At 34.8% G+C, this 19,861-nt stretch overlaps 1 protein-coding gene across 9 annotated transcripts in view; it reads right to left on the bottom strand.

The window, feature by feature from the left end:
• ADAMTS6 (ADAM metallopeptidase with thrombospondin type 1 motif 6) overlaps positions 1 to 19,861 on the bottom strand; it is a 283,064-nt gene that overhangs the window by 34,095 nt on the left and 229,108 nt on the right. For 8 of the 9 annotated variants that reach the window (XR_006273340.1, XR_006273338.1, XR_006273339.1 and 5 more), the window contains one exon: positions 5,005 to 5,134. Coding sequence is in view for 5 of the 9 variants with exons in the window: in XM_043488472.1 (XP_043344407.1) it covers positions 5,005 to 5,134 (130 nt within the window). In the remaining 4 variants the exon portion in view is untranslated. Of the gene's footprint in view, positions 1 to 5,004; positions 5,135 to 5,175; positions 5,273 to 19,861 lie in introns of all 9 variants that reach the window. The other variant, XR_006273341.1, reaches the window with a different exon arrangement.

Below are 19,861 nucleotides of genomic sequence, written 5' to 3'. Positions count from 1 at the left end.
TAGTCACCTCACCACCTTGACTATTATTCTCATAAAAGAGTTGCTCCTCTGACCACATTACTTTTTCCCAGCAAGGCTTCCTTTGGCTTTTTAAAGTCTCTCAAATAAACACGATTATCAGTATTTCTTTATCAATGCCTCTTTTGTCTATTCTTCCTAGTCCCTGTCATTTTCTTTACATAATATAAGGACAAATCTTATTGCCCTCTTTTTTTTTTCCCATTCTCTACTTAAAAAGTCTCCAATATGACTAAAGGACATTTAAAATATTTCATTATTTGAAAAGATAATTTCTGATTAAAAAGTACCATTTAGGATTATAAATTAATGGTACTGGGAAAACAGTAATATTTGAAAATAAATATAGATCCTTTCCTCCAAGCAGGCAAATATATTTCAGATAGATTAGAGTTTACATAAAAAAAAAAAGACTTTGAAAGCATAAATATAAAGTGGGTAAGGCCTTCTTAACATTATACCAATGAAAGAAATACAAGTTAGATAGCTTTCCTACACAGTATTTAAAAAACACTTTTATAAGTAAAACTAGATCATAACAAACTAGGAAAAAATATTTCCAAAAGAGTTAATATTCTTAATACATTAAGACTTCATACAAAACAGTAACAAAATGATAAGCACTTTGATAGAAAAATGGCACAGGCCATGAAGAGGAAAAACAAAAAAGAAATGACCACTGAACATAATTTTTAAATGTTTAGCTGCATCAACAATTCTAGAAGTACAAAACTTAAACAGCAATTAGATATCAAGGGTTTTTTCCCCTTTAAATAGTTAAAGATTGTTTTAAAAATAATATTACCAAGTGTAGTTCAGGTTAGGGAAACAACAGTCTTATGTACATACTATCAGTGAGAATACACTTTTATACATTCTTTCTAGAGGGCGATATGACAATGTGTCCCAGAGGGTTATACATAATTCCGTTTACACCAGAAATTTGAGAAGCAAAAATGGTTAATGCTGTGGAATAGAAAGGGATCAAAAGCTAGGACCCAGAGAAGATTGTTCTACAGTGGAAAGTCAATTCAAATAAACATGACGTATCTACTAAATGTTGTAGACAGTGTTTAATGTTCAGAACAACATAATGTTCAATATGCTGAGAACTGACTACAAGACATCATAAATAACTGTTGTTTAGTCGCTAAGTTGTGTCTGACCCTTTTGCAACCCCATGGACGTAGCCTGCCAGAGTCCTCTGTCCATAGGATTTCTCAGGCAAGAATAGTAGAGTGGGTTGCCTCTTCTTTCTGCAGTGGATCTTCCCGATCCCTGGACTGAACCCACATTTCCTACATTGACAGGTGTATTTTTTTTTTACCACTGAGCCACCAAGGAAGCCCAAATAATATAATACCACTTTGTTATATACACGTGCCAATGTAGACATTAAAAAAGATGAAAAATATTAACCATGATCTTACAAGTATTATTAAGTTTTTAAAATTTTCTTCTATTTATCTATATTTAAGGAATTTTATGCTTTAATGTGTATTACAAAAACCAAACACGATTGTCACATTGTCATCTGAAAAAACTTCTTTCTCCCACACTCTTTTTAAGTCTTTTTGAATTCAGTAGTCTTTCAGCGAGCCTTATCTCTATAATACCAATGTAATGGGAATCTTATTACATATGATAACCATTCTGGATAGTTTATTAAGATTTCCTTATTCATTTGGTATTGGGGTATAAAAAATAAAAATTAAATTTAAAAAATCCCTTTTTCATAGTCTGAATTCAAAGAAATAAGGAAGAAATTAAAAAGGAACTAACAAGAAAAACTACACTAATAAAGGATATTTTAAATATGTATATTAGCTCTTTTCAACAAAGAAAACTGACTGAATTTTCTTTTTCAAATTCCATTCTCTTATCTCCAAACAACAAAAAAGTTAAGAAGTAACTTTTTATTTTAGAACTACAAAAGAAAGGGAAATACAAAACAATTTTAATTGTTTAGGTTAATTCCAATATGTCAATTATCCTTAAAGTGTTACAAAAAAACTTCAATGTAATATACAAGCATGTAATATATGGGATGGAATGACCAACCACTGAAATCTCAAAGGATGCTTGAATAACAGGCATTTGAACTTAACTGAAAAGGCTGAGGCACAAATAGAACAAGTGTGACCACGCCCATTCAAATGCCTTAAATGGCTTATCATGATAAACATAATACTCAAAAGTACTGAGTGTTAGGGAAGTAACTTAACTAGGTTGAGGTTCACAATTATATGGAAATACACTTAGGTCTTTAGAAATGTCAAAAAACAGCTTGTGCACTTTGAGCATCACTTTATTTTATATAGCTTTTCAGTTTCTGTTGAGACAAATTTACAAAAATAATTAGCAGAAGAAAGGAAAATAAAAAATAATTAAATATCTTGTCTTTGCAATACATACCATAGGTTGTATTTCTATACTTTCCCATGTCTGGATTTTAAGGTGTTAGTTACATAGTGATCACATTTGAAAAAGAAGAGACATGAAATTTCAAAAATAAAATAAATAAATTCTAAAATAAAAACTTCTATCACCCTAGATTCTGTGTGCTCCTCATTTGGCAGCCACTGAACTTTTCCAGAGACTGAAGTGAAGTCGCTCAGTTGTGTTCGACTCTTTGCGACCCCATGGACTGTAGCCTACTGGGCTCCTCCGTCCATGGGATTTTCCAGGCAACAGTACTGGAGTGAGTTGCCATTTCCTTCTCCAGAGGATCTTCTCAACCCAGGGATTGAACCCGGGTCTCCTGCATTGTACAGACGCTTTACTGTCTGAGCCACAATTTCCCTTAAAGATTAAAACATTCAGGCAGATACTGACTCTGGCTATTGAAAGTTCAGAAGGTATTATTGTTTTGGAACACATATCAATAAATGTATCCTGATTTAACCATACTTTGTTGCTGTTGTTTAGTCACTCCGTCATGTCTGATTCTTTGCAACCCCATGGACTGCAGCATGCCAGGCTTCGATGTCCTTCTTCCAGAGCTTGCTCAAACTAATGTCCATTGATGATGCCATCCAACCATCTCGTCCTCTGTTGTCCCCTGCTCCTCCTGCCTTTGATCTTTCCCAGCATCACGGTCTTTTCTAAAGAGTTGGCTCTTCACATCAGGTGGCCAAAGTATTGGAGTTTCAGCTTCAGCATCAGTCCTTCCAATGAATATTCAGGACTGATTTCCTTTAGGATTGACTGGCTTGATCTCCTTGAAGTCCAAGGGACTCTCAAGAGTCTTTCCAACACCACAGTTCAAAAACATCAATTCTTTGGTGCTCAGCTTTCTTTATGGTCCAACTCTCATTAATCCATATATGACTACTGGAAAAACCATAGCTCTGACTAGACGGCCCTTTGTTGGCAGAGCAATGTCTTTGCTTTTTAATATGCTGTTCAGGTTTGTCATAGCTTTTCTTCCAAGGAGCAAGCGCCTTTTAATTTTGTGACTGCAGTCACCATCTACAGTGATTTTGGAGCCCAAGAAAATAAAGTCTGTCACTGTTTCCATTGTTTCTCCATCTATTTACCATGAAGTGATGGGACTAGATGTGATGATCTTTGTTTTTTGAATGTTGAGTTTTTTTTTTTTCCCAAAAAATGGGCAATGTGTAGTGTTCTTAAAAACAGATTTTATTTATTTATTTAAAAATTTTTATATGTATTATGTCATAGGTATGGCAAAAACCATGACATGTATGTCATGTCAATGTATGGCAAAACCCATTACAATATTGTAAAGTAATTAGCCTCCAACTAAAATAAACTAATTAAAAAAAATAAAAACATATAAATGAAAAAAAAATAAACTTAAATTAAAAATAAATAAAATAGGAAACAACATAGAGAAAGATTGAATGTTGAGTTTTAGGCCAGCTTTTTCACTCTCCTCTTTCACCTTCATCAAGAGGCTCTTTAGTTCCTCTTTGCTTTCTGTCTATGCCATAGCCTTTTTTTAAACCATATTAGGGACCAGAATTCTTTATCCATTTTAAGTCTCAGATTTTTGTGACTCTTTCTTTTAGAAAAAGAATTACTTCGTTATAGAATTTCTCTCTCCAGTTCTAGAGAGCCTGGAATACATAAATTCCTTTGCCTACTTTCTTTTTTTTAAATAAATTTCATGTTGGGAATAATTAGCTAACCTTGGGATAATGGTTTCTCTGATTTCTGAAAGAAGAATGAAATGCCTTCCATACATGTTCTGTCTTCCATCCATGATAAGGATTAACTCATTATCTTCATCTTTTTGCACATAATTATTGCCTTTTGCTCAATCAAAAAACCTTTCTTTCATATTATAGAGTGTGGCCACTGACAGCATGTCTCATATTTTTGAATTTTTTAAAAGTCATCATTAAGATGGATGGGCTCTCTTCTTCTGCCTCCTTTTATAGTAAGTTGTAATTGCTACATTAATCAACGGAAAGGGACTGAAGTACACTTCTATGCCTGTGTTCAACACTTAGAAGACAGGATGCCTTAGGATGACAAAATTTAAAACCGGGTCAGCAAATTAAAGCACTGATATTCCATTACAGAATATTTCTAAACAACTAAAAAAGTCTGTAAGCCTTTAAGATAAATATCTGGAAAAGATAGGACTGCATGCCAATCTTTCATAGTTTACTGAATCTAAGATATCATTATTTTATATACCATTAAACAAAAATAATGCTGATTATTACTGTAAGACACCATCAATTGCAAAATGAATCTAATTTCAGAGATGTTAAAATGTGAAAGATATGTGCTTTAGAATTAAGGAAATATGACAACTGCCAGCACTATGCCAGGATCAATCTACTGAAGTTCCTGCTCTAAAGGGGTTACTTACTAAATTTTGTGAATAAATAGGAATCAAAATCCTACCCTCTGTGCTGTTTTACTTGATTTTCTTAGCTTAATTTATTAATATCATATGAATGTATGTTTCCAGATAAGAATATCTAATGTTTTTCTCTTTCTCTTACTTACTCAGGTGGGCAGGGCTCAGTGTTGCAGGCTCTTTGATTTTCAGGTGGCTTACTATCAGGGTCACAGTAATTGTTCTGGACAATGGAGCTGTCATCCAACCTTTTACAGACCACCTCCTGTCTTTGGACACCTTGAGAGAAGGAGGACATCATTAATTGAAGAGTAGTTTACCTTCCAGCAAGTTAGGTATGCATAGCTTTCCTCTGTGGGGAATCAACCTCACTGGATCGATGCTGTCTTATCTGTTCCAGAATACTTGACTGCTTCTCTAAAAAGGAGAGAAGTCCTGGTCATTATATTGCAAATTTAGGCAAAATCACTGTTCTCATATTTAGAAACATAACTGTTTTCAAGTTCAGAAAAGAAACTATTGGTAATTTTAAACAATTGGTATATCCATATGTATATTCTTCTTCATGCTTTCCTTTAAAAAAAGAAACTTTATTTTCCCAAAATATCATCAGATAAAGTGTACGAATATACATTTCAATGCAAAACAATGGTTGTAGATCTATTTAAAAACAAAACATTAGGGACAAATTTACATTTTAATATTTTGTAGGACAAATCCAATCAATTTAGTCTTTGTTAGGAACACATAACATTCACACATTTCATTTTTCTCCCTTCCATTTAAAAAAGGTTTATTTCTCTGAAAGCCCACAAAGTCTAGAATTTAAAGACAGCAGTGAGCCTCTTTGAACTGCAACCCATTAAGTTCTCTGTTTGCTTTTGTAAAGTTGGCCCTGTTGATCACACCATCGTCAAACAGATATATACATATTCCATCAAATATTAACTTACAGAATACTTTTCATCCTTAAATATTGGTCTATGTAACTTGTTTGCCACAACTAAAGATATTCTCATAAAAGCTGTAAAATTCTAAATATATGTTTGTTATTTTTGGCAAAGATATCCACCACAACTTGCTCACATTTCACAAAATACAAGGACACACACAAACACACTCTTATTTGTAAGCATGCCTGGAAATAGACTTTGTGCAGATTCATTTTCTCTTCAGTGGGGAAGAATCAAAAGAAGCAAAGATAAGGTTTATCAAAGTCTCAGAGAAAAGTCAATCTACAAGACAATGCTAAATATTTCAGATCTTATGCACACTTTTAACTAAGTCCTTTGAATTTGAAGATGGGAAATCTATTTCCCTGATAGGGAAAACTATTAAGTCCCATAGTCTCCATAATGGTGGTGAGCAGTTGAAGAAGATGTATTTGATTACTTGCAGTGGTTCTTACTAATCATCTTCAACAAGTTTTTTGGTTTTCCTAAATTTAGAGCTTTAAAGCACAGCCAAACAACTTACTGGTAAAATGTCTCAGAGTATGTGTTGTATTCATTCCTTCCCAATCCACTGAACAGGCCAAACATCTCAGTTTATGCAACAACAGTTTGGAATTTTTTAACTATTAAACTTAAGATTTTTGAGGGAAGAATGATTCATATCAGGCATATCTTTGACCCATTCACAGATGTTCCACAATATTTACCAGATAGCTCCTCATTGTGTCATTCCAGTGGGCAGATAACTAAGCGCATGTGATTCACCTAGACAAAAATCTCTATTATTAGTCATCAGATTCAACTACCAAATGCCACAATGGCTCAGAATATATATCCGCCTGGCTTCAATACTTTGTTCCTATCAGGAAGAGCAGGGAATTGTTTTTATAGGTTAGCATGGTTATTTTTAAAAAGTCATTCAAATATGATTATACTTGAAGTGGGGGGACTCAAAATATCCATTTACACAAAGGACTTACAACTTTGACTAACTTTTATAAATATATTTAATAATTAAAAAAATACGATTATACTTGCAATAAGAAAGTTGTCATTCAATCTAGTATCTTGGGTGTTTTTCAGAAAAGGATAAGCTTTTAATTTTATGTTTATTGAGGGAGGATAAACATTTTCAACATTACAAAATGTGACTGATATTGCTTGATATCAGTGGCAGAAATATCAATTCAGTTTCTACAGGTTAAGATAAAATTCTACTTCCTTAAAAAATATTAGAAATGTTGTTTGGTTATAATGATATTAGGTTTTAAAAGTAGCCTTAATTATAAAAGCGAGGCCTCTGCAATTTGAATCACAGATGAGATACTAGTTATTAGAGGTAAGACTTACATTTGATTTTAAGATAAATTCTATCCATGTACGATCTTGAAAAAAATTCAACTACATAACATTAGTTGTCAAAAATTTGGAAAATACACAAAAACAGAAAGAGCAAAATAAAAATTATCCACAATCTCATATCTTTGCTTTGGATCTTTATTTTTAAGGCTATTTTATTCTTTGGTGTGATCCAGTAATTAAAATTATATAGTACACAAACTAAAAAGGCCAGCTAAACATGGTTGGTGGGTCATTCATTCTTTAACTCATCCATTCATTCATTCAACAGAGAATAATTACTGAATACAAGGCACTGCACTTCTTACGAGATACTGAGCTAAGTGTGAAGAATTACAAATTGACTTAATTTTCTCATGTCCAGTTTCTTAACAACTGGAATTTAGGATATTTAGGGGTGCATTTCAGTTTCATAATTTCAGAATGCTATTTTTTATGAAGCAAAAATTAAAGTTCTTGAATAAGCAGTTGAAATAACTGTATTTTACAAAGACACATTTTCCTTGCATTCATCTTTTATTAATTTTCTTCTAAAATGTCACATTAGACAGTGTGGTATTTCACACTCAAGAACTGACTATACCAGTAATCTATTCCAAATCTTCCTAAAATGCTGAACTGTCTTCCTTCAACAGCACAAATCTTCCAACTTATACCCCGACACTGGGCAGGTTTACAGATTTTTTTTTCTCTTTAAGTCAGTAGCAACAGAGTAGCTCTCTAAGGCAATGCACTTAACTGAATGGATTTTTCAACACATACTTATGGATTAAGGAAAATGTGGCTTTTAGCGTTAGAAAATTTAAATCAACTGGAAATAATCTAAACTAAATCAACAAGAGAAATGATTGAGTTTAGAATCTTTTATATGATTAACCCTCTTGTACATAGCTTCTTTTAAAGTAATCTGTAAAACATTGCTAAGAAATTGATTTAAACCTTTTTGGGAATAACTACATCCCGTTATACAAAACCACTATGCTTCCAAATCTAAAGACGTATAGTTTATAACCCCAAACATAAAATGTCCGTATGACCAGTCAGTACATGCCTAGTCAAAAATAAAATTCTGGTGGTTTAGTGCCCATATCCCCTGGAGATATGCAGGTGTTCAGCAGAATTTAAATGGTCAAACTTAAAACTGCACTAATTGTATTTTATTCTTAAACACCTGAAGTTACAGGCATGCAAATTCTATACCTAATTCTGTTTTTAAATGCAATTCCTCTTCCATGTTTAAAAAAAACAAAAAAATTTTACTGCTTTCATATTACAAAATTTAAGTACAAAGATATCACTACCACATTTACTCTAAACTCTCTAAAATGAGTGTATCCTGTTTAGAGTCTTTCGTCTATCATTTTGATTAGTAGTAGTAGTGTGAGTTGCTCAGTCATGTCCGACTCTGCAGTTCCACAGATTGTAGCCCTCCAGGCTCCTCTGTCCATTCTCCAGGCAAGAGTACTGGAGTGGATTGCCATTCCCTTCACCAGAGGATCTTCTGACCCAGGAATCGAACCCAGGTGTCCTGCGTTGCAGGAAGATTCTTAACCATTTGAGCTACAGGGCAGCAAACATGTTTCTTAACATAGAAACATAACCTTTATTTTTAGCTTGGAAGCTTAAATTTGACAGATCTTTTATTTCATTTCTGCCAGTAGTTAAAGGTTACAGATGATCTACTTGCCCATCAAAAGTTATGTTGTCCAATAGGAGGAAGGAGTACACAGGTTGAATCACTGCTCAAGGTACACATGAAGAAATGGCATTTAGTATTTGAAATGGCATATACCATAGGAAAATGAGCAAGAAGTCCTGGATGGAATCCTTCATCTTCTGTGCTTATTCTAGGAAATGGTGATGGTTCAAGAATACAGGGTCTTTTGCTCAGCAGTTGCAGTCATAGGGCCAACCCTGAGTAAAGACTTTAGAGAACTTTCCTACTTCTCATTTCTTGCATCCTTTTCAGTCCCTCTTCTATCCCTCTTATAAGCTGTTCAGAGTTCTTATGTCCCATCTCTCTTCTTTCAGATAATTAAATCATTTTATACATACATGTGTAAAAATATTTATTAATTTATTGCTTTTCTCAGGGCATTTTTTTCAAATGCCATGATCAACAAACTAAGATCTTGGCATCCGGTCCCATCACTTCAAGGCAAATAGATAGGGAAACAATGGCAACAGTGGCATTTGGGCTCCAAAATCACTGCAGATGGTGAAGCAGCCATGAAATTAAAAGACACTTGCTCCTTGAAAGAAAAGCTATGACCAACCTAGACAGCATGTTAAAAAGCAGAGACATTACTTTGCCGACAAAAATCTGTCTAGTCAAAGCTATGGTTTTTTCAGTAGTCAGGTACAGATGTGAGAGTTGGACCATAAAGAAAGCTGAGTGCCGAAGGATTTACATTTTTGAACCGTGGTGTTGGAGAAGACTCTTGAGAGCTCCTTGGACTGCAAGGAGATCAAACCCGTCAATCCTAAACAAAATCAATCCCAAATATTCATTGGAAGGACTGGAGATGAAGCTGAAGCTCCAATCCTTTGGCCACCTGATTCGAAGAACTGACTCATTGGAAACACCCTGATGCTGGGTCTTTGAAGGCAGGGGAGAAGGGGTGACAGAGGATGAAGTGGTTGGATGGCAACATCGACTCGATGGACATGAGTTTGAGCAAGCTCTGGGAGTTGGTGATGGACAGGGAAGCCTGGTGTGCTGCAGTCCATGGGGTTGGAAAGAGTCAGACACAACTGAGCTACTGAACTGAACTGGGCAATTCATCATTTTAAAAGTAGAGAGAAGGCACTTAGTGCACAGAAATAACCACTTGAAGTTTCATTTAAAAGAGTGACATGTATTAAACTAAGAAGGATGGGAGAGATGTTAAGGGCAAGAGAAAGATATTTTAGGTCTTCTCAAATCTACTCATAAGAACCAGCATTTCAGTTCTAGACCATTCAATTGGTAAGTGTGTAGTCTATAACTACATGTGAGTATAAGGGAAAGAAAGAGAGAAAAAGTGCAACTTTAGGATTGATGGGCTAATCAACATTTAGATAATTTAATCTAGTGGCAAAGCACATCGTATTTACCCAAGAAACAGTTTTTCTGAAGAAGAGGGGGGAGGTTAGTTAAATCAGAGCTTATAGTAAAAATGTGGTTGGTGGCTAAGGCAACAATTTGTTTAACCACAGCATCCAAAGTAGCTGACAACTAAGACAACACTATATAACCACAGTATACAGAACATATGGCCAACAATATTAATTTAATCTAAATCTTTAGTGCAGATAGCATCCAGAGAGCAACAAGTGCCAGGAAAAAAAATGTCTCTCTGCTCTGCTGGAATCTGGCTGCTGCGCTGTGATTATTGGCCAGACATAAGCATTCGTAGGGCAGAGCAAAGCCCATCCGCCTTGGGTCTAACAGCTGGCATCAGGGTACCAATCAGCTCCACCCATTAGCTTCCTTCTTCTGAAGAGCCTCGTGCTAGTTTTTTTTTATCTTCCAAAGGTTTCCTTTCTCTGTCTTTCCAGTGTCTTCCCTTCTGTCTTGAGGAAAATTAAACATCCTAAGAAAGCAGGATTAAGAAAAGGAAAATAAGGCTCTAAAAATATTTATTTTTCTAGAGCAACTGTGTTTAGTGATGGTTAGATAGGGTGGAACACACAAATACTGTGTTTATTGGAAATCACATTATCCTTAAAGGGAATTCCTACTACTCATTACAAATTAACAGTAATCTCTTCCATGGAAAGAGTCTAACTTAACTCATTGAATTCCTACTAAGTTTAAGTCATGGATTTTCTATTATCATAAGGGGGAAAATGAGTGAGACAGACTTGACTTCAATGAGATTACATTAATAACAAAGGGAGAAGATAAGGCAATTACAATTATATTTTGGAAGCTACCTTATCTAATAAGATCATGACTTTTCAGACCTAATATTGTTAATTTTATAGTCTTCTCATTTTGTTAAGTTGCTGTCTGATTTCTTTTTCCTTGATATTCGTGGATCTTAAGAATTCTCATAGCCAAATGTCTGTGTGGTCATCTCCTTCCACTTTATCTTTTTATGATATATATTTTTTCACTCCAATTTCTGCCATATTTAGTTACCACCTCTTTTTGAGTTCTAGCAGTGTAGGTAAATGATCTAAGGCAAGTTTTCATTCTCCTTTGTAGAATGAGATAAAAAAAATTAGATGATTTCTAATGTTTCTTTCAGATCCAAAATTCTATGAAAGCTGGCTTTTCTTTTTTTCCCCCCACAATTTAATTTTTCATTTTTCCCCCTTCTATGTCTGCTTTTCCCCTGTATTCTACAGAATATAAGTCTGGAGAACAGGCATTTGATAAGATTCCATTTGGTTTTGAGTTGTTTAAATGTCTCAGTTCTTAGCAGTGTGAGGTATGTAGCAAAGGAGTCAGACACATCAAGAGGCAGAACACTAGAAATAAAAGACTTTATGAGAGGCAAGTTTCCTAATATAAAGAATTAACTCATATTATCCTAAAAAGGTATTTCCATGAACTTTAGTAGGAGTTTATTTGTTTTGGGTATTTCATTAAAAGTCTTAGAGGAATGATGCTGGAGTACAAGAAGATTTTGAGCTTCTTTTATTCATTCCCAAATAAAGAAGCTTTTCTTTAATTATATGTGAAATCCTTTTCTTGGAACCAAAAAGCAAATATTTCAGATTTAAATTATAACAAGGACACAATCATAAACAAGCTGTACAGTTTTTAAACTAAAATCTTAATTTTGTTTACATAGAAAATGGGAGTAGTAATATCATAAGATCCTATAAAATTGTGATAATGCTTATCATTATAAGAAGCTTTATTTTTTTCCAAAAGTATTTTATGCACAATACCTTGTAAACATGCATAATGTTATGACTGTCAAAAATGAGATTTGGGACAAAATTTCTGTGAAGTGAAACATGACCTGTGACACATAGATCATTAATACAACAGGAATGCACTCAAACATTGCTTTCAGCCCTATCCAAGTTTTTCAATGAGTAAATATATACGCACACCTTATTTATGTTAAGGAAGAACACAATCTCTAAAGCAATAGAAACAAAATGAAAGAGGAAGGAAAACAGCATTAGGAGGAATATTTTAGGTTAGCAGAGATTTCTTGCCCTCAGTTATAAATCTTAACATTAGAGAAAACGCAAGCCACAGTATGCAAGGGTAAACAGTAAAAAATGTCAGGTTCTCAAACTAAACTTTCATATGCAAGATTTTTTACAAGAAGTTAGAAAGCGTAAGTTATATTGAAAATACAGAGTAGAATTCAAAGAATTTTTTAGAAAGTATATTCCATAGGGGAAGCCACATAAGAAAAATGATAAATAGAAATAATTAGAAAAATAAAAGAAAAAACATATTAGTTTCCAGAAGTGTGAATCAGCCAAGAGTATGAGTTTACCTAGCGGAATACTCCTCTGAAGAAGGGCGGAATACTCCTCTGAAGGGTATGTTACATGAAAACTAAGCTAAATGCAGTCGATGGCTACATTTGTTGCTCATTTGCTCAGTGGTGTCTAGCGCTTTGAGACCCCATGGACTGCATGCAGTACACCAGGCTTCCCTGTCCATCACCAACTCCTGGAGCTTGCTCAAACTCATGTCCATCGAGTTGGTGATGCCATCCAAAAATCTAGTTCTCTGTCATCCTCTTCTCCCTCTGCTTCAATCTTTCCCAGCATCAGGGTCTTTTCTAATGAGTCGGCTCTTCACATCAGGTGGTCTAAGTATTGGAGCTTCAGCCTCAGCATCAGTCCCTCCAATGAATATTCAGGATTGATTTCCTTTAGGATTGACTGGTTTGATCTTGCAGTCCAAGGGACTCTCAAGAGTCTTCTCCAACATCACAGTTCAAAAGCATTGATTCTTCAGCACTCAGCCTTCTTTACGGTCCAACCTCTCACATCTATACATAACTACTGGAAAAACCATAGCTTTGACTAGACGGACCTTTATCGGCAAAGTGATGTCTCTGCTTTTTAATATGCTGTCTAGGCTTGTCATAGCTTTTCTTCTAAGGAGCAAGCATCTTTTAATTTCATGGCTGCAGTCACCATCTGCAGTGATTTTAGAGCCCAAGAAAGTAAAGTCTGTCACTATTTCCATTGTTTCCCCACCCATCTGCCATAAAGTGATGAGGCTGAATGCCATGATCTTCATTTTTTGAATGCTGAGTTTTAAGCCAGCTTTTTCACTCTTCTCTACACAGCATAGGCTTTTAGGAGCTGTGATGTTCACAAGTGCCCTGCTATGAGCCTGGTACAACTAACCCCGTATGTTATCCTTCTCAACATTGAAAGTAAATTGAAAGAAGGGGATGATGAGAAAGAGTGAGTAGGTGAATGCCACAGTCAATACAATGATAGACTATTGTCTAGTCTAACAAATATTTTATTTTTCAAAGAGCAAAGCGAAAATTAGGGACTAATGAACAAAGCTCATGAAAATCTTTAATTCCTTGTAAACTCAAGTCAGTTTTTACAAAGGCCTTGGATCATTAAAAATATCACAGTGATCTGCTTTATGTCTAAGTTTGGTATATACAGGAACCAAATGTAACAGGACCCTCAAAGTTTCAAACCAAACACAATACAAACCTTAAACAAAATATCTTTTATAGGGAATTTTCCTAAAAACTAATTCTATAACTATATTTCTTCAAAGGGAAAGAAAAGACAATGACTAATAGGTTTTTAATTATTTAAACTAAAATTTCCATCTCTTATCTTTTACTTAACTCTGAAAGTAACTTATGGATGGTAATTCTATATCAAAGGGAAGAAAACAATTATATGACTTATTAAAGTCTTTCACACTTCATTCCAGTCAAGTCTATCTTGAAACTCGAAAAATAATTGAATTTTGTTTTCTTCTGTTTCATTTTGGGACCCCATCCACTTTGAGTTTGTTTCCATGTTACAGTGTATGTGTCATTTACAAGCTGCAATACAAGTGTTAGTCATTATTATCTTTACTAAGTCTATAAAAGTCAAGTTTCAAAACCCTTGTTTGTATGAAGCATATTCTGTTAGTTCACTAATAATGTCAAATGACCATTATTAGTGATGTTAAATATCTTAGGCATATTTAACATCACTAACAGAATCAGCAAAGAAATTAAAAGGACATCTGTGAATATATAAAGCATTTGCCTTTGTTCTATCTAGTCCTTTGAGAGCTGGTCTCTTTCAGCCAGATATTAGTACTGGCATAAGGATTGCATCATATTTTTCTAATAATTACTTTTCAAAATTGTTATTTCAGAATGGATTTATTTTATTTTTAAGTGTACAATTATGGTTGTGTTGCATCATTCTTGAAAACAATAAAATATGTAACATTAAGTGCTTTTATAGAAACAAGGTAGAAATATTTAACTTTCTAAAGGGACCAGGTAATCTGCACGAAAGATTCACTAAAACAATCTGAAAAATCTATTATTAGTAAATAGAATAGTGTATATTATTACATAAACTTGTTAGGTAGTAAATTGCAAAGAGGAATTTGCTATTAGGGGCTCTTTTAAATATATAGTTTTTTTTTTTTCCTTTTCCCTTTCTCCCTTTTTTTTTTTCTTTTGTTTTAATCACTTGAAACTGAACTAACACAGAGGAAGGAAACATATTCAAGCAGGGCACATCAGAAAAAATAATACAGATATGAAGGAGAAATTTACATACTACTCAAAAGCCCTAGTTTCTTAATGAAAGTGCATAGGAGTCTCCATTTTTAAACTCTGAACATCACTAAGACCCTGAATAAGGAGTTTTTATACATTTTTTCCTTGTATGAAATAAAATTCACCATCTACTGAAAGGAAGTGAGGTGACTAATTTTTGTCCAACTTTACTGATACTCATTTTAACTCTAAATTAAAAGTTCTCAGATTTTCTTGGTTCACAGCACCATTAGTGTCCCAATAATTTTTTCAGAGCTCTCCCAGGAAGAGAAAAAATAAGAGCTTCACTTATTAAATAGTTAGGTCCAAACAATTCAAAAGTAATAATTTGTTTAGTGTATGACCTATGTCATTGTGTTTCCATTGGAAATGTACAATATTTAGCAGTGCCTCTGTGAGTTTGCTGTAGAGTCCTGGGGAATCACAGTGCGGTGTGAAAAATATGACCCTAAATCAGGAAAATACAAACTGGAACAGTAACAAACAAACAATACAAACAAAATAGTAACTGGAAACTATGTAAAGCATCTTAAAAATCTTAAAAAGTAGAAACAGTTCCAATACATACAAGAATCTAGGTGAGCCAGGTAAAACCACAAACAGTAAAATAAAAAAATCTGTCTTAGAAAGACGAAAAACATAGAATTTCTTTTTAAAATTTATATGCTATTCACATACACACACACACACACACACACACACATACACATTAGGCTTAAGATGATATCCAGGGAGGAACAAGAATAACAAGTAAAATAAGCATCTATATAAAATTTAGGCATCAAACATATAATAAAATTAAACAGACTATGTAAATGCAAAAGAAAAACTGATAACATTTTAAATAGTCAAAGACAATTGATCAGAAACATTCCTGAAACATGCCATTGTATAAGAAAAATCCGTGCTCTTTGATCGTCAAACAAAATCAAAATTGCCTCTAAAAATAAATCTGTCTCACTCTTCCAGTCCTCCATCTAAGCATAGCTTTAGCTTATCTTTTTCTTTTTTTCCCCTGAGCTGCTAAGTAATGAATAGCTAGCAGAGAGATGCTTTGTCAGCAGAAACCTGACCAAATTGGTATATAATTTTTGTACTTCAATACAAAGAGAAAGAAAAGCCTAGAAAAAACAATTTGAAGGACAGGATTGCAGGACAAAGACTGTATATTTAGAGTATAAATGTAAAACTAATACATTAAAATACATATGTATGGCTGACTCTTCTTGGCACAACTAAAGCATCCTTGAGACTTCCTGAATTGTAACAGAGCAGGTACAACAGTACAGCAGCAACTCTTGTTAACTGTTTTGGAATGTTTTGCTTTAAAGTCTTTGTTAGTTTCTCAGTCCTGTCCGACTCTTTGTGACTCAGGGACTGTAGACCACTATGGGATTTCCCAGGCAGGAATACTGGAGCAGGTTGCCATTTCCTTGTCCAGGGGGACTACCCGACCCAGCGATCAAACCAGGGTCTCCCACATTGCAAGCAGGGAAGCTTTAAAGTTTAAGGGTTGTATTAAATAAAGGAGGACTTGGGGGGTGAGGTGTAAAGGGACTGGTTTGAATAGTGGGAAATGAGAATACATCTAGAAAGATAGGGGAGGAAATTATCATGAATACTGCTGCATTTTGCAAAAATTCATTCCCTAACAAAAACAACAATTTCCTAAAACAATAAAAGGCCTTCTCTGATTAGAACTTTTAGTCACAAAGAGAGAAAAAAAAGTCTGTTATCGGTTTTTCATAAATGTTAAAACAGGGGCCTCATATTCTGACTTGTGCGTCTAAATTAAAGTTGGTTGAGTATATATATCACTTATTCATTTTAGCTCCCTAAGTAACACAGAAACTTGAAATGAGCAAAAAGGGTTTTGGAAAATCTATTTAGTATAATTTCACTTGATCTTAGCCAAAAGGTCAAAATATGATATTTAACACAATTTCAGTCAGTTTTAAAAGCATTATTTAGATGCTTATAAGTGATTTATTAGGTAAAGAAGAAAGCATGTAAATAAACTACAATAAGCTTTCTAAAGACAAGTCCAAGGACAATGACCACACTAAACAAAATTACAAAATTAATTAGTATTCTAGCACTCTTTTCATTCCCTTCTCTGATGCCTCTAGTTACTTTTCCACCCCAGATACTTATACCAAAAGCTCATTAACCTTTGCATTCAACTAGTAGCCAATTAATAACAGAGATGTGAGTAATGCTTCGAGAGGTATTTGCATCTGAATGCAATTTGAAGACTAAATAAACCTTCAATCAGCCTCAAAGGCAGTACTTAGCCATGGCTACACATTAGACTTAGCAATGGAGCTTTTAAAAATCTGATGCCCATGCAATATTCCTAAACAATTAGACTGGAATATCTGGGGGCAGGACCGAGTGTCAAAGTTGTTTAAAGCTCCCTAAGTAATTCCAATGAACAGTCAAAGCTGAGAATCACCACTTTAGGAAAAACATTTGAAAAAATGAAATTTCAAGCTAGTAAAGGAGAAATTATTAGTGGGGAATATATCATGCTGCTCTACTGTTGTTTGGTCACTAAGTCATGTCTGACTCTTTGCAACCCCATGGACTGTAGCAGCCAGGCTTTCCTGTCCTTCACTGTCTCCTGGAGTTTGCTCAAACTCATATCCATTGAGTCAATGAGGCCATTCAACCATCTCATCCTCTGTCACCCCCTTCTACTCCTGCCCTCAATCTTTCCCAGCATCAGGGTCTTTTCCAATGAGTCAGCCTCCAGAACGAAAACCACAATATGGAAAACTAACCAAAATGATCACATGGACCACAGCCTTGTCTAACTCAGTGAAACTATGAGCCGTGCTGTGCAGGGCCATCCAAGACAGACAGGTCCTGGTGGAGAGTTCTGATAAAACGCGGTCCGCTGGAGGAGGGAATGGCAAATCACTCCAGTATTCTTGTCTCGAGAACCACATGGATAGTACGAAAAGGTGAAAAGATATGACACTGGAAGATGAGACCCCCAGGTTGGTAGGTATCCAATATGCTACTGGAGAAATAGCTTCAAAAAGAATGAAGAGGCTGAGCCAAAGTAGAAACAATATCGAGTCTGGTGGTAAAAATAAAGTCCAATGCTGTAAAGAACAATATTGCATTGGAACTTGGAATGTTAGGTCCATGAATCAAGGTAAATTGAATGTGGTCAAACAGATGGCAAGAATGAACGTCGACATTTTAGGAATCAGTGAACTAAAATGGACAGGAATGGGCAAGTTTAATTCAGATGACCATTGTATCTACTACTGTGGACAAGAATCCCTTAGAAGAAATGGAGTAGTCCTCATAGTCAAGAAAAGAGTCTGAAATGCAGTACTCAGGTGCAGTCTCAAAAATGACAGAATGATCTCTGGTCATTTCCAAGGCAAACCATTCAACACCACAGTCATCCAAGTCTCTGCCCCAAACAAAATGCCAAAAAAGCTGAAGTTGAATGGTTCTATGAAGACCTACAAGACCTTCTAGAACTAACACCAAAAAAAGATGTCCTTTTCATCATAGGGGATTGTAATTCAAAAGTAGGAAGTCAAGAGATACATGGAGTAACAGGCAAGTTTGGCCTTGGAGGGCAAAATGAAGCAGGGTAAAGGCAAACCGAGTTTTATCAAGAGAACACACTGGTCATAGCAAACACCCTCTTCCAACAACATGAGAGATGATTCTACACATGGACATCATCAAACGGTCAATGGTGAAAGCAGATTGATTATATTCTTTGCAGCCAAAGATGGAGAAGCTCTATACAGTCAGCAAAAATAAGACTGGGAGCTGACTGTGGCTCAGATCATGAACTCCTTACTGCAAAATCAGACTTAAATTGAAGAAAGTAGGGAAAACCACTAGGTCATTCAGGTATGACCCAAATCAAATCCCTTATGATTATACCATGGAAGTGACAAATAGATTCAAGAGATTAGATCTGATAGACAGAGTGCCTGAAGAGCTATAGACAGAGGTTTGTAACATTGTAGAGGTGGTGACCAAAACTATCCCCAAGAAAAAGAAACACAAGAAGGCAAAATGGTTGTCTGAGGAGGCCTTATAAATAGCTGAGAAAAGAGGGGAAGTAAAAGCCAAAGGAGAAAACGAAACATATACCCAACTGAATGCAGAGTTCCAAAGAATAGCAAGGAGAGATAAGAAAGCCTTATTCAGTGAATAATGCAAAAAAACAGAGGAAAACAATAGAATAGGAAATTAAGAGACACCAAGGGAACATTTCGTGCAAAGGTAGGCCTGTTGCTCTACTGATAATGTCAACTGATGAAAAAGCTCTGTTCAAGGTAAAGGACCATTTTTTACTATAAGAGAAAATGCTACACTTAGAAAATCACTAGTTTGAAGTCTTGATTTCAGCAAGTTAAAACTCAAGTTTTACCTATCTCCTGGTGCTATTTAGAATGAGCAAATGAAACAGAGCACCAAAAAATGTTTCATAAACTGTAAAATTTTATTTGTTATTACATAGATGAGCTAGAACCATTTATCATTAAAAAGATTAGTTGTAATGTGATTACAACTGTAATATGGATTATTGTCTAAAAGATTTATCAGTTTAATAATTTACTTTATGAAATCTAAGCATCTAGCCCATTGTTTCTTGAAGTATGGTTTCTTAAAGTATGGTTCACTGATACCAGTGAATGCTGGTATTACCAGCATCAGTTGAAAATTTGTTAGAAATGCAAATTCTTGGAGTCTGCCCCAGACCTACCAAATCAGAAAATGGAGGCAGAATCTAGCAATCTTGTTTGAACAAGCCTTCCAGGTGATTCTGATGCATGCTACAACTTGAAAACCATACATCTACCCAAACATCAGTAAAAAGAGAGCATATACAACTAAAATCAAAAGATAAACATATATTATTTATTGTGTGTGCTTAGTAACTCAGTCGTATCTGACTCTTCGTGACCCCATGGATTTTAGCCCAC

The sequence above is a fragment of the Cervus canadensis genome, chromosome 16 (assembly GCF_019320065.1).
Source record: "Cervus canadensis isolate Bull #8, Minnesota chromosome 16, ASM1932006v1, whole genome shotgun sequence".
Taxonomy (NCBI): domain Eukaryota; kingdom Metazoa; phylum Chordata; class Mammalia; order Artiodactyla; family Cervidae; genus Cervus; species Cervus canadensis.
This window is presented reverse-complemented; position numbering and strand designations above follow the sequence as displayed.